This window comes from Suillus subalutaceus (assembly GCF_016647625.1).
Source record: "Suillus subalutaceus strain FC151 chromosome Unknown DFJ58scaffold_8, whole genome shotgun sequence".
Lineage (NCBI taxonomy): Eukaryota > Fungi > Basidiomycota > Agaricomycetes > Boletales > Suillaceae > Suillus > Suillus subalutaceus.
Window position 1 is genome coordinate 418,944 of NW_024540257.1, and position 14,706 is coordinate 433,649.

The window sequence follows — 14,706 nt, forward strand, 5'->3', positions numbered from 1 at the left end:
ATCACTAAACTGACCAAAGGGAATAATACAATAAACTACATCATTTTCAGCATCCAAATGACTGGTGGTGTTGCACTGGATGTTAAGTGCTAGGCCAGTAAAGGGTGCAGTGAGCATACAAAGTTACATTGTGTTAAGACCGTACTCAAGTAGTATCGGATCTGAAGGGCTTCGGCCTCAGCTCGTGCGCTGTGCCCCTTTCCCGAGTCTTGCCCCTTATTTCAGAGAGCTAAAGTATCGCGTCTAGTGAGACGGATAAGTATTGTAACGGATAAGTCTTGTATCGCAACGGATCCGTTAAGACTTCCGGATATCGAACGTATAGAGTAACGGCTAATCCGGATCGGATCCGGACTAGAAACTAACGGGTGAGGACTGTCCGAGTGACAGAGGCGGATATGTAGACTATAGGAATCTATCCTAAGTCTCGGAGTAGACAAGAGTAGCGTACTCAAGTCCGGACGGATAACAGGGGGACTTAGAGTCCAGACGGAATGAGTGCAATCTAAGATGATATTTGAACTGATCTACTACAGCGCATATACAAAGGTTTATATACTACGGATAGCTAACGGAGTGATCAATAAGCAAAGGTGCGAGGCTATGTACGAAAGTATAAGCAAAGTCTAAGTGAAGCGTATTGGTAAGTCGGATGGATCACGAATCATGAACCGGGAATGAAGTACAAGTAAAAGCGGATTCGTAAGTGTAGCGGATCAGTAAGCAAAGCAGAAGTAAAGGATAACCGGTATACCGGTGTACAGGAATACCGAAAGGAGATGAACGATGGTTAGAGTTATATGAACAGGAAATGAAATAAGAATCAAAGCGGATCTGTGGACCGGACGACGGATATGTTCATCGGATCTGGATCGGATCTGAGATCCGGATCATCGGATCTGTAACCGGATATATGGTATATGACACATTGGAAGTACAGATCAGGAAGATATTTTTCCATCATCTGTGTGATTATTTTGCATATATCTTTGAGAATCTCTGTTAGAATAGATTACTCCTCCAGATTGGTGTGCATAGTACTGGACACATAGGGAATCCTATGCATATGATTGATCTGGAATTTACACCTCTTGTGTTGTAAGACTGAGCAGTTATTTAAATAACATTACAAGGTTACTTGCATTTGGGAGAACAAAGAATCTTGCAAAAGGTGGATATAATATAATGTATCACCTTGCTTTGATGAACAAGCTGGCTGTTCATCCCTAATAATGGTGTCCCAAACAATGGCAATCTTGATATATTTAAAAGACAGCAGAAAGACACAGCTCACCAGCACAAGCAATGAAAGCTAGATGCTGTCCTTGCTTTGACATATTGGAGACTAATCCCTTGGATAACCCCATATTTTTCTCCAGCTGGCAAAACTAGCTGTAGACAATAGTTTAAAACTGAATAACATACTGAAGTCAATAGATAGGCAATGGTACTATAACAAAGAGTGTACAAGGCCAAATGAAAGCCAGCTAGATGTTGTCTGACATATAGATAAAGGAGAGATATTGGTTATGCTCATCATTAGTCTGACACTTGTGGATTAGCTTTTTCAAAGTGAGATCTTTTGTAGAGGTGGATTGATAGTGACACATGTTTGCTTCTGAATAACAGAGGAGATATATCAGTTTCCAATGGTGCAGTGAGCTTACCACTGCACTCTCATGCATCTGGAAGGATAAGAATATGGTGGATGTTTGATTACAGTTTGACTTCCCGAGATGCCGCACAGATTTTCAATGTCCGATCAGTGTTTGCTTTGAGTATTATCATTTATTTCATGTTATTTGATGTATACCTTGCATATATTCTGCCAGTCTGTGTTCGTCCCTCAGTTATTCATGACATGTGTTAGATAAGTCGGCTCATATCTTAAAGGGATTGCACGTCCCATCAGCACTTGCAGATACTGCTCGTACAAATCACCGATTGACCATCTAACATATGTATGTACGCTCCTGTCTGCGCTCCACTTGAGCTCCACATGATCTGCCTTTGTTGCATCTCTCTCCTGTCTGTGCTCCACCTGAGCGTCACATGGTCTTCTACGAGAATTCATATCTCCCCAGGCAGATAGCCTATATCATTGACACCATTCAGCCGCTTGGCTGTCAATGATCCGCTAATAAGAGAAGCCCAAGCCAATCCATCATGCCTGCCTTTTGTGGCACGTCTCTAGAGCTTTATTGTGTCGATGTAAGTCCATTCTGTACTTTCTAGAGATGTTGCTGCCTCAATTAATTCATTTCAGGATTTGCAGCGCACCTATGGCGCACGTGCTATACCTACTGTCAGGAGATTGCATCCCTAACAGCATCCGTCAAATCATCTCCTCTATGGAAATTCATGCGCATTTTCACACTCACCACTCCCATTCGAAGCATCGGTGACCCGTGTTATACTAACTTCGTTGATACCTTGGGGGAAGACTGTTCAGGTGCCCGTCAATCTCTCGATCTCATTCCCAAACTTCATGGCATCAACGATGCCATCGACTTTCTCTTCTCCCCTCACATTCTCGACGATCCCGCATCTTGCATCCAGCGTGTGTTCCTTTCTCCGCTAAACATCTTTGTCGACGAATTCAATGACATTATGTTGGAAGCTTTACCCGGAGATTTTGGTGAGCATTGATCACTGCCAACTGCAACGAACCAACTCAAGGAGAACACAGAATCTTACTTCAGCTCCAACTGTCTCAAAGAAGCTGAGCAAGCTCCTCCAGATGCTCCAGAACAATCTCCGGACTATCTCACTATGTTGACTCATCCAAACACGCCACCTCATCGATTGGATCTTAAAGTCAATGCTGTATGTGCAATACAGCGCAACATGTCCGTCGAAAATGGACTTGTGCGTAACACATGTGTGCGCATCACTGCACTTCATCGAAGATTTGTGGAGGTACAGATTCCCAACACTGACAAGATACATTGCATGCCTCGGATCACATTTGCTTTCAATCCACCATGCTCAAGCTGGACAGTCCACTGAAAGCAGTTTCCACCTGCAACCGGTCTCTTAGTAGCACTCTGCTTGGCCGTGAAAGTGACAAAGTACACGATTCTGCAGTACTGATGTTCATGTCAATGAGATGATCTACAAGCCAGAGTAACACTATGAGCAGGTAATTTATACAGCAAGAATGGTAGTGTGCTGAATACTAAAATGCTACATAACGAAAGGTTGCAAGCCAAAGACGTGACAGCACTTATTGCATATATGTGTGGTCTTGAAACTGTTACAATCAGATGTGCAGTTTCCTCCACCGAAATTGTTCATGAAAGCTCTAGAGAAGGCTTGTGTTAGTATGACAGTCGAAGGCTTAGTAGTAGGTTCAAACTCACGAGCCTGTTAGCACTTGGCAATCTGTAAGGAGGTTACCAGAACCTATGCCAAGTGCAGTCAGTTAGCTGTGGGTGACAGTCAGGTGAGGGGTTGAGGACTCGCCTTTGAAATCAGATAGATATACCATGTTGTTAGTAAGGTGATATTGCACGTGTTGAACAAAGCATAAAAACAGTCCTGATGACTGCTTCTCTACCCTCTAACTATGGGCGGGGACGGCGGAGTTGTTGTTGATGTACTTGACGAATTTTCCGCTAATCCGCTCCTCGATGAGATAGTTTGCGCCGAGGCCGTTGTTGGGGTCGTCGGGAATGGCTAGCACCGCACGAACCAGCCTTAGACGTGGTAACTCAACCACAACATCTTGGCTCACATTGCCAGTCTTGATCATCTCATCAATGAAGGTGTATGCCATACCGAGCAATGATGTGCCCCAGTAAAGGCAATTCACCTCGTCAAGTGTCTTTTCCAGCTCATCCTCCCTCGCAAAGCGGCAACGCCCCATGGTTTGGCCCTTCCGAAAAACACGCGTTTGGCTACAACCTGCTCGGCTGACAGAACAGATGGTGGCGGTGATGTAGACATGGATGGGACAATGTCTGCGTTTGAAATCAAGGCAGGGTGACACGTTTTGAAGCTTCCTGCCAAGCTAATCATAGATTTGGAGCTGGTGTCGATGGTGAGTGCGGCAACAGTGTACTTGCTATCAGTAGTACTGAATGGCGTAGAAACGAGCGCTGCGAAGCCAATGGAAGGGATGTCGAAGAGACAAAAGGTGATAGGGACACATCCAGCACCTGTCATCACATAATGTGAGCTAGTTGACTGATTCTAAAAGTTCAAGGCACATACTTATAGTAGAGGATGCTTGTTTTCTAACATTTCCCTGAGCTTTCATGACCGCTTGTAGTTGAGATTGGCTGGGTAAGAAGAGTTGTTTTGATATGTGAGCGCTTGCTGCTAAGACAGGTTGCAACTGTTTCAGCTTTGAAGGGCCGCCACAGACATCGGATTGGTCTTCATCCTTTGAGACATCGTCGTCTGCCAGGACCTCGCTAATGTCAGATATTGGAAACTGTGGTATCAAATATGGTTAGACCTGCCAATATACAAGCGCCTCAACTCACCTTCCTGGAGCGCTTGCATGCAGGGCGGCGTGGTGGCGATGGGCTAGAATCGTTGCTGCTACCTTGACTTTGCAGTACCCTTTTCTTTGCAGGGATACCAGATGCTGATGTTAGTACATTTTGCACATCAGCGTCGACACTTGGTGCAATGTTCTGTGAGATTGAGCTAAGTGTCAAAGGTATCGCTGAAAACATGAAAAAGACCTACATTGACACATTGCTCTTGCCAGAGCAACACATCCTCAAACTGCGCATTCGTCATTACAACAAGGATGGAGCCCTCAGAGCATGACAAACCTCCACGTTGCGCTGCTGACATTGCTTTTTGTGACATGAATGATAATGAATTTGAGTAGTTTTGGACTTAGACTTGGACTCATCAAAGTTGGACTCACCGATGCTTGTAGCTTGCTGGCCTCGAGTCTGTTCTATAGCTTTATGTCCCTCATAATGCTTTGCGCAGGTCGGGCAACATGTATGGCCTGAGCCGTCTTTACCACGCACGTATGTAAATGGTACAGTTGATTCGAAGCGTGTGTTGCAACGCTGACAAAGTCTCCAGCTGTTTGGATTCATGGGAGTAAAGTCGGCCATGGTGGATTCAGAGGACGAGCAAGGGATGCTGGGGGCTTTTGAACCATGTTAGACATAAAATAGCTCAAGCGATCTGCAGTCATGGTTGTTCTTTTGAAGTGTGATTCTCAAGTGGTCAAATAGAGGTGTCTGTCTTCCCAAATCCTGTAGCCTGATAGCTAGCCCTTCGATGCACTGGACCGACCGACTGAGCCTGACTCGAACACGTCAGAAGACACCATGATCAGCATGAGACCAACTAACAGAATTCTCTTGCTTTGAGCATCACAATCCTGAGCAGTTGTTCACGGGAAAGCAAGAAGTGTTCGATAAGGTGGTATGCGATACTGACACCAGTGATACCAGCCTCAAACAGGAAATCAATTGTACTACAATATCGATGGCACCAACAGATGTGGACTAAGATAGACTACAGTACTAATCGACTTGTTGAATCTAAATTGCCTCCTCATCTGTCCAGGTAAACTCGTAGAAGTCAGACTCTTCATCTGATGAGTTGACTGCCGCAGATTCACCAGTGGGTACATGATATCCAGCCCCTTTGACAAATGGCGGTAAATCCAGAACATCCATCTCCTCAGACCCAATTAGTTTTTCACCGTTGCACGGGATTTTTGGCTGTGCGGTAATGACACTTTGAATGGGATCCTCGCCTTCAATGGCTCGAAAGCACATAAGAAGACCTGAATATGCATCCCAGATATTGTCACGAGTCAGTACAGTATGACTGAGCTCAGACATGAATGCCGTAGAGAATTCCTGGGGGTACCGAGAGAATAACGGGGTGATCTGAAGGAGCGTATGTTTTCCGGACCTCAAGTGAGGAATTATCGACGATCACCTGAAAAACATTACTATATGGACAAGAATGTGTCTGACAGCTTACAGAGAAGTCCCGACAATCAAATCTCTCAGGGCAATCAAAGATATCATTGGGGCGACCATGTGGTAGGATTTTGTGCATGTTGAAGCGGGGTTTAGTGTTGTTGAACTTATCGGCAAAAAGATCGAGCTCATGCTGGAGCCACGGAATGAAAACAAAGTGAAATACAAGTCTATGTTCCACGCAGCGTTAGTGCAAGAAAGTATCAAAGACATACAAGAAGAACCTTTCAAGTGCATCATCCGGGTTATAGATGCCTGCACTCAAACCGAAATCGAGAATATCTTCAAAACCCAGAGTCCAGCGACAGCGCAATTGGTTCCAGAAAATTTCTGGCTTTATATTGCGATGGTCGCCTCTGAACTTGTGCTGCAGGGTGCGTGCTAGACCTAGATCTTGAAGATGATGAAGCATGGTGTGACCATTCGCAATCCCATTGTTCTCTGTGCCCAGATCGCTTTGGGTAACGAGAGGCATAGCTTGAATGATTGCATTAGTAGGCTGACAATTGAGACTGGATGCAAATAATTACCTCCAAGGCTTTGGACCGTGTCACAATACCAGCCACAGATCAAGCGTGGATTGTGATTGGTCCACCAGATCTTGAGCCAGAGTATTCGCCCTGAGAATGGCTCAGTACCAACATGTAGGAAGAGCTGAAAACGACGCCACTTGTTGTGTTGGTCAAAAAACCCATATGTCATGAAGACCTGCAGTCCAAAAAGTGCTGCGTTTGAGCCGGCGACTCTTCCGGCGCTGAACTTCATCCGGATGGTGAAGGTTCATGTACCGCAGTATTAAGTCTCTGAAAACAATTCAATCAGTGTAAATGTGTAGCGACAGAGCATCATGTACAACCTTGGAACCATAATATGTTCCTCTTGCCTAAGGGTTTGCTTCATGTCGTGCGAGCCCTGTTTGGGGAACCATTGACATTCACGATGGCAGGTCCAATGCTTTCAATCGTGTGCGCTTGACCACGGGCAGACATAACTCCCCACTGTGAACATCACTTTTTCAAGAGGCTCAGTCTGATAATTCAAACATCAGAAGCTCTGTTTGAAGGTATGTTTAAGTAGCTATGACTCACGATATATTGAACTTGCTAGTCTCCTGGTGTGCCCGAAGACGAGAGATGATCTCTTGATTGCTGTAACCATTGGCAACATACTGCTCTACAAGCGGTCTTATGATTGCATCTGGAGCTGCAAAGTAATTAGCGCCAGTGTGATTGAGTTAACTGAACCCAGTTTCAAATGCACTTACGACTAACAACACCTCTCCTGTTTTTGCCTTGCAGGTTGGGATTAGAGCAAGCCTTGAAGCGCCAGCCTGCGTCAGTGGTTCAATGAGAAGATATATTGATACAATGAACCACGGATTCACACCTTACAACCCCCTCGGGACCGCTGAGGAATTTAGATTGGAATTTAGATTGCCATTCTTTACAAAATCGCTCTAGTAGAATATTATTAGGGATATACACAAAGACAATATTACTGAAACCAAACAGCAATCGGACATTGAAAATCTGTGCGGCATCTCGGGAAGTCAAACTGTAACCAAACATCCACCATATAAGAAAAATCTGTGTCAAGCAACGGCAGCTTCAAGTTCAAGCTAAACACAGAATCCACCAGAACTTCCCACAACCTCCAGCTCCTCCCAGCCTGGACACGTGACTCCATGATCCATTTATGTGTCAATACACAGTGCATCAACATACATTCCCTCAGCAATATCTTACACAGGGTTTGCATTTGGCTGTATATATTTCTCTGTACTGCTATACTGTGTAGCGGACAGATTTGCTAGTAGCATCCTAATGGAATGGCACGCAGGAAACAGCACCTTCACATTGAGTTTAATTTAGTCTTGTTGAGCCTTGTGTATGCATGTTGTATTTGCTTGTGTTTGTCCACAGTTGGCTTACTTGTGCCTCTTTCTTCTTCTTTCTGTCTCTCTCCATCCAATATGTGCATTCAACTCTTCCCAACTGCCTGGCATACCCTGTAGTGGGAGGCCACCTCTTGTGTATGCTGGAGATATGCTAGCTGGGCCGGTGAACCCTCTACCCTGTATAGGGCAGGGGTTCTCATGTGTAATGCCTAAGAGGGGTCGCTGCTGGGACTGATCTGGAGTGCAAGTGGCAGCAATCACTACGGCTTAAATTTGCAGTTGTAGTCACTGAGACTGATTTGGCCACTGTTACATCTTCCTAACCGCACAGCATTGGCCTCCCAGTAGTTGGAGGTATATCTGGCATATGCTGGAGTTATGCACTGACATAGTCCAATATTTTCCTCAGCTTCTGGAATCCAACCCTGAGTCATTGTCACACATTATCTACATATATCACTGCAATTGTTCTGTCAAACCAGGTGAGCTACATGATCTATTTTTTGTATACATTATTTCTCAGTTGATCTTATGCAGCCAAACAGACATTGAAGAATGTACTAGAGATTTCATGTGCCCACAAATCAAAGGACAACTTAATCATGGCATTGTTCATGGATGGAATCAAACTACAAACTACAGCTGGCCATCCAATTGATGTCATAATAAATTAATCATGTGTTACTAATGTATCTGAATGATAAGGTCAGCTAAATCGAGCCATAAACCATTAAACAAGAAAGAAAACAAAAAACCTGGTTGCTATCATTCTTAAACCATTGCTGAACTATGAGACAGATGCCTGGCTGACCAAGTAATGTTGGAAATGCCAGACAGCATAATACAAGATATAGTCATTGCCTTTGATTGCAAATGATTTTGGTGAGTACTTCTATCACTGTAGTGGGCATATGTAGGGTACTGATGTGAAACCCAACTTGAAGGTACTTTAAGTACTACTGTATGGCTGCACTTTATTATGTGGTCCAAAATCTACAAATAACCAACTGAGCCACTTGTGTTCACTTATTACTTATTAGACCAACATACTAATTTACTGGCTAGTGAAGGGTTGAGCAGAGAACATCTAGCTGAAAGCTTCCTTCCAGCATGTATTTGAGCCTGCTAATGCAATTGGGCTAAGCACTTGTCCAATAATGTATAAGGGAGGTACTTACTTCCTATTCAATATCATCAATGATGCTGGAGCTTAATTGTCTTACTAATATCAGACCAATTGGCATTGATACCTTACTAGCTCTATATTGAAGGGATTTTATGGAGAACATTAAGGTGGAGTTTAATTTATGATGATGACCCCTCAAGTAGTAGTTAGGCAGATACTGGCATCAAAGAAGATTTTGAGGGCTAGAAAATACAGAAAAGCATTCACGGGTCTGCCTTTAATGATGCCCCTTTCAGGGAGACTACGGTATACTGAGCTATCAGCTATTCAGCATCGGTTCCCATGAGATATCTTTTAGCTTGTGCCATTTCCAAAATTAGCCTCAAAGTCCTCTGGGATTTTGCTAGATCAAGTGTAGAGGATGCTTATGAAAATCAATGTCTTTTATTTACTGGATCTCAGCAGAGTTTTTAACCAAGTTCAATACTGAGTTATGAGTGTTAGATATGAAAGGCAAAACATCTTTGAGCTCTGTTCTTGAGCTGTGCATAAGGAACACTTTCCATTTATTTCTGAGAAAATATTGGAGCAATGCTATGACATTGAACTTGGCATCCCTTTGACTCCTGAGTTTGAGACCTCACCTGTAATGTACTCCTACCTACTCAAAGCTACCTAAGCAACTTTCAGTTCCATGTTATGAGTGTATATTAGCATTTGTATCACTGGCTGGGCATGCATAATTGATTGTACTTGCATTGGCATCGGCTATGAAATGCATTGCCATATCAAATGATATACATATATATCTTACATTGAAGACAAATGTGTAAGTATTGCCTGACAGATTTAAGAATGTAATGAATAATTGTCAAGGCTGAGGCAGATCAATGCCTAGCTCTGTCCAGATAGGCTCACATGTAAAATGAGCTATGGAAACCCTTTGACCATCTTGGAATGGCAATACCTCATGAAGTAAAATATGACCTAGTAAGAAAATGATGCTACTAGGCCTATAATACAGTAGAAGTCTCAACTGGTGGATCCAAAGGCATCTATTTTTGAATGTATTTAATTACCTTGACATGTGGATACTTCTTGTACAGTGCACCTTATAATTTGAGCATTGCTTGAAACTGCCGGGGATTTAACTCTTTCAGGGTAGAGTTCAATTATATGTTGAGGAGTGAAAGGTTGTCAAGTAAAGAAATAAAGTAGTCTCCAAACTGAGTTGCTTAGCCAATTTAATGAGACCTCAGAAGATGATTGCATTTTCTTTCTAGTGTCTTGTGAATAACTTACTACATGTCCCACAACATGTCATGTAGTTACTAGTTTTATGTTCCTAGCTAATTGACCCTTCACTATTTTATACACTGCCTTCCATCCCTCCCTTCTTTATCAGCTTCATCTCCTATCTACAGTGTGACAGGTTTCTCAAACCCCATAACAGCAGGATATAGCTTTTTTCTTTTTCATGAATTACAGCTGGGAGATAGAGCCTTGAAGGTTCATTGAAGGATGTTCTTTGCATCTATTCATTGAAAAGTCCATAAAAGCAAACTTGTTAGTTTCAAACTGAGAGTTATGATCTCTTGACCATTCATAACCTTCATCTGAATGTTCTAACATACCTGCTAGAATATGGTAAGTATCAGTAAAGTGTTTTGCTATGGCAATGAAGGCAGTGTCATCTACAAAGGCAAGAGTTAGTTCTTTGAGTGATTCACATCCTCTTCAAGGTTTGGCAATTTCCACCAGCCCTGAGCTGTAGATAATGTACAATGGATGATGTTCTAGAGTATAGGTAAGCTGTTCCACTATAACAGCTGTAAGGAGTTTGCTAGTGGTATTAAGCAGAGCAACTAGATAAAAGGTTTTTGGGACTGAATAGTTAATTTTCCCTGGTTTCTAAAGGACTTATTGTAGGACCTGAAAAACTTATCTAACACAGTTCATCATTGATGGTTTTCACCTCAAGTATAATAGTTTCAATGTTGTAGGTATCATTCTAGCACTAAAATTTCAGCATTAAATATTGATGGGAAGTCCATTCACTACTACTCTAACAATACTCGTTAGAGATCAGAGCAAATACTTTGTTCATGGGATGGAGTCAGCAGGTAAGAGAACTCCATAAAGGATATAAAAATATCATTATGGAGAAGTGATTGTCAATTAATCTAGTTATGGATGCATATATGTACTCTCACTTTTCACTTGTTCAGATTCTCAAACATAAATTAGTCCCTATGGTGGAAGCCAAGGATTATAAGCTGGATGCTACCTGCAAAGTTAGTTTACTAATAACATTAGGGTAAATGCTGATGATTATCTCTAAATACAGATACTCTTGTGTCTTATCTGGGTTCACCATACATAAGAGTCAAAGTCAAAGTCTTGACAAGGTTATGGTTGACCTCAATGATGTATTCACCAATGGTAGGTTAAGCTATATCATCTCAAGCTTATATAGCACTATCTCAGGCTAGGTCTAAAGAGGGTTTCAAATCAGAATTTGTAATAGACTCTTGAAGTTTATTTGATTCACTATATGACAAATTAAATCCTACAAAGAAGCATCTGATTGGAATTAGAGCAACTTTTCTGCCATTTGATTAATGTACAGTGGCTCAAAAAACTGTCCGCATGTTTTGACATTTTTCACTATCTATGATATTGTGTGAGAATGAACAAATTCCTCAAGGACATACTTATACCCACATTGTAGTATGGCTTCAGGGCTTTTATTTGAGCCCTACACCGTGGGAATCGGCGGAGATATGGTGGAGATATAAGGCTTATAAAATGATGACTCATGTGGACAGTTTTTTGAGTGTATATTAAAACTATATAAATCATTATTTATGACACCATAAAAATCATGCCACTATTATATAAATTATAAAGTGGTGTCATTATGTTATTTTATGACTATATCTAACTATATAAACCAGAATATCTCATGTATCATAGTCATAATCACCATGAAAGCCATCTCCTCTGCTCAAAGAGATAATATCCTCTCTCTGTCTTATGCTGGCCTCTCTGCTCGCCAAATTTCCTCTAGAACTGGAATATGCAAGTCCACTGTGGCCAAGTTCATCAAAGAAAGCCACCCAGACAAGGAAAACTCTTGTGGAGGACGTCCATCCAAGCTTACCTCTACTGACAAAGGGCTATTATCCAACATATCACTACAGGAAAGGCTGATAATGCTGTCCAAGCCACCCATTATATCAATTCCACCATCACTACCCCTGTCTCTTCACAAACTGTGAGGAATGTTCTCAAGGCAGCTCATCTCAAGGGGTATGGGGCTGTATGGGATGGAATGGTGTGGGAATGCTTGCTGAGGTTGAGGGGAAGATGAATGCTGAGCAGTATGTGGACATTTTAAATGACCACTTGCTGCCTAGCTTGGCAGAATCAGGGATTGATGAAGAAGATATCATTTTCCAACAGGATAATGATCCCAAGCACACATCCAGAAGAGCTAGGGAATGGTTTGAAGAACATAACATCAATGTTCTTGACTGGCCAGCACAGTCTCCTGATGTCAATGTCATTGAACATCTCTGGGGAACACTCAGGAAAAAGCTTCAAGCCTATGAAAACCCCCCTAAAGGAGTATGGGAGCTTTGGGAGAGAGTAGCAGTGGAATGGGGGAAGATCACAGCTGAGGATTGCCAGAAATTAATTGAGAGTATGCCTAGAAGGATAGAGGCAGTAATTAAAGCCAAGGGAGGTCATACAAAATACTAGAATACCTGGTTATTACTGTAAAATACTTGAGTCAAAAAACTGTCCGCATGAGTCACCATTTTGTGAGCCTTGTATCTCCACCATATCTCCACCGATTCCCACGGTGTAGGGCTCAAATGAAAGCCCTGAAGCCATACTACAATGTGGTATAAGCATGTTTTTGAGGCATTTGTTTGTTCTCACACAATATTATAGATAGTGAAAAATGCCAAAACATACGGACGGTTTTTTGAGCCACTGTATGAGAGATGTGTTTCTGCTGACTGTGGCAATCATGGTAGCCTCTGGCAGGTCACATACATGAGCGACAAGTGGCATAAAGACATAACAAATGTATCAAGAAGGATCAGGCATAAAACAACCATCCTTTGCTGCGACCTTGAGGCTGGCGCACACAAGATTGACACATTCATGCCATAGTCTTGCCTGCAGAATGCCCTGATAGTCATAATGTACATGAACTTAGCAATGGGCATGTAAGCGATACAACGCCAAGCTCGTAGTGTGGCCTTGGAGCGAATTTCTGAATCAAGGTTACCGATTGTGATGAAGAGTGGGTGCATCTCAATTCCTCCAGTGGTGCATATCACAGGTGTTTTATCTGACCCCAAGATGATCGGTACTTGTGTAGCACCGACTGGGAGATGGTCCCAAGAACACAGAATCAATCTTTGAACAGTAAACTTAACAGAAAAAAATTGACCTGAATTTTCCATGCCATATCGGCGCTCATATAATCCCCATATTCTCGTTGACCTCCAGTATTGATGACATGCGGCTGAAAGGTGATGTGATTGGCAAAAATAGGATCACTGAAGAGCTGCTTAACGACCTCTAAAGCATCACGCCAGATGAGTTGCACAGGGTAAGTAGTCTTGTAGCCTGTAAACTCTATGTTTGAGACCTTCCATGGCACAAATGATGGCAGTGCATTGATCCAGTCTAGAAGTTGGTCCTTTGAGGAGAAAGATGGTCTTGGACGGGTGTGAAACCGTAAGCATAGAGTCAGACCTGTCAAGTAGTGCTCTAAGTTGAGTCCTACCCATTTTAACTTCAAAAACTTGTTGATCTGAGTTTGAGTCAGGTTTTCAACCAGAAACCTTCCCAATTCCCACTCCCCTTCGTCATGAAAAGGATGATAAGTGTTGATTTTTCTCTGATAATCATATAGATCTTCCTGCAACCTGTCGAATAGGTTTTTGCCGACACCAAAGATATAGCCAGATTGAGGATGATAATGGCCGGTGGTAGATGATCGCAATGAATGCGAACCTTGCAATCCAGGTGGAATTGGGAATTGTTGTGGACATGATTCGTGAGGCCAACAGGTAGACTGAGAATTGAGATGCAGAATAATTGCCTCAATAGAAGGGAACTCCACATTACAGTTTGGACAAAGCCTGGTAAAGGTATGTCAATCTGTACAGTTATGATCATAAAGATACTCACATTTACCAAAGGCTCCTGTGCAAGTATTTCCTTGTCAAAGCTTTGCTGACGTTGCAACACAGAAAATGGTGAAGTCTTTGAGACTCTGCAGACTGTGCATTCACAGGGTATTGCCATACTAAATATCAGCCTATAGGATTAACAGATCTCTTCCATATATCAGTACATTTATCCCGCATCACCAGATTCAGAGTTCTTATAGACAATGTCTTCTCCATCTCAGCGCAGCAGTCCTCTCCCAGTCTCATCTCCTCCTCGCCCAAGCAGTCCCCTCGGCCCTCCTTCAAGCAGCCCCCCATATTCTCCTCTATCCAGTCACTCCAGTAGACGTCCTGCTACTCCTGGATCACTTCTTTTTTATTCTAGCTCCAAGATAGGGAGCTCTCCTGATATAATGCACTGACTCGTGTAGTTCACCACAAAGCCTGCAGCTACCTAAGCCTGCTGAAGACACACATAGCATATTATTTGATCCATCTAGCTCTCCAAACCTTGAACGT

At 42.7% G+C, this 14,706-nt stretch overlaps 3 protein-coding genes across 3 annotated transcripts; all 3 read right to left on the minus strand.

The window, feature by feature from the left end:
• Window positions 1–3,358: 3,358 nt before the first annotated feature.
• Window positions 3,359–4,261, minus strand: DFJ58DRAFT_713773 (uncharacterized protein; the record flags this gene model as incomplete). Its single annotated transcript, XM_041383948.1, has 5 exons — window positions 3,359–3,405; window positions 3,466–3,560; window positions 3,603–3,877; window positions 3,907–4,160; window positions 4,216–4,261. 5 exons carry the CDS (start codon window positions 4,259–4,261, stop codon window positions 3,359–3,361), a joined length of 717 nt encoding a protein of 238 aa, XP_041249358.1.
• A 1,258-nt stretch (window positions 4,262–5,519) lies between these two features.
• On the minus strand, window positions 5,520–6,958 carry DFJ58DRAFT_713774 (uncharacterized protein; the record flags this gene model as incomplete). The annotated part of the gene is made up of 9 exons (XM_041383949.1): window positions 5,520–5,767; window positions 5,795–5,843; window positions 5,866–5,925; window positions 5,971–6,139; window positions 6,194–6,468; window positions 6,516–6,638; window positions 6,661–6,772; window positions 6,826–6,881; window positions 6,902–6,958. The coding sequence occupies 9 exons, from the start codon at window positions 6,956–6,958 to the stop codon at window positions 5,520–5,522; spliced, it is 1,149 nt and encodes a 382-aa protein (XP_041249359.1).
• A 6,463-nt stretch (window positions 6,959–13,421) lies between these two features.
• DFJ58DRAFT_652451 (uncharacterized protein) lies at window positions 13,422–13,994 on the minus strand (the record flags this gene model as incomplete). Its single annotated transcript, XM_041381688.1, has 1 exon — window positions 13,422–13,994. A coding segment is annotated over one exon (573 nt), but the record flags the coding sequence as incomplete, so codon positions are not given.
• Window positions 13,995–14,706: the final 712 nt, after the last annotated feature.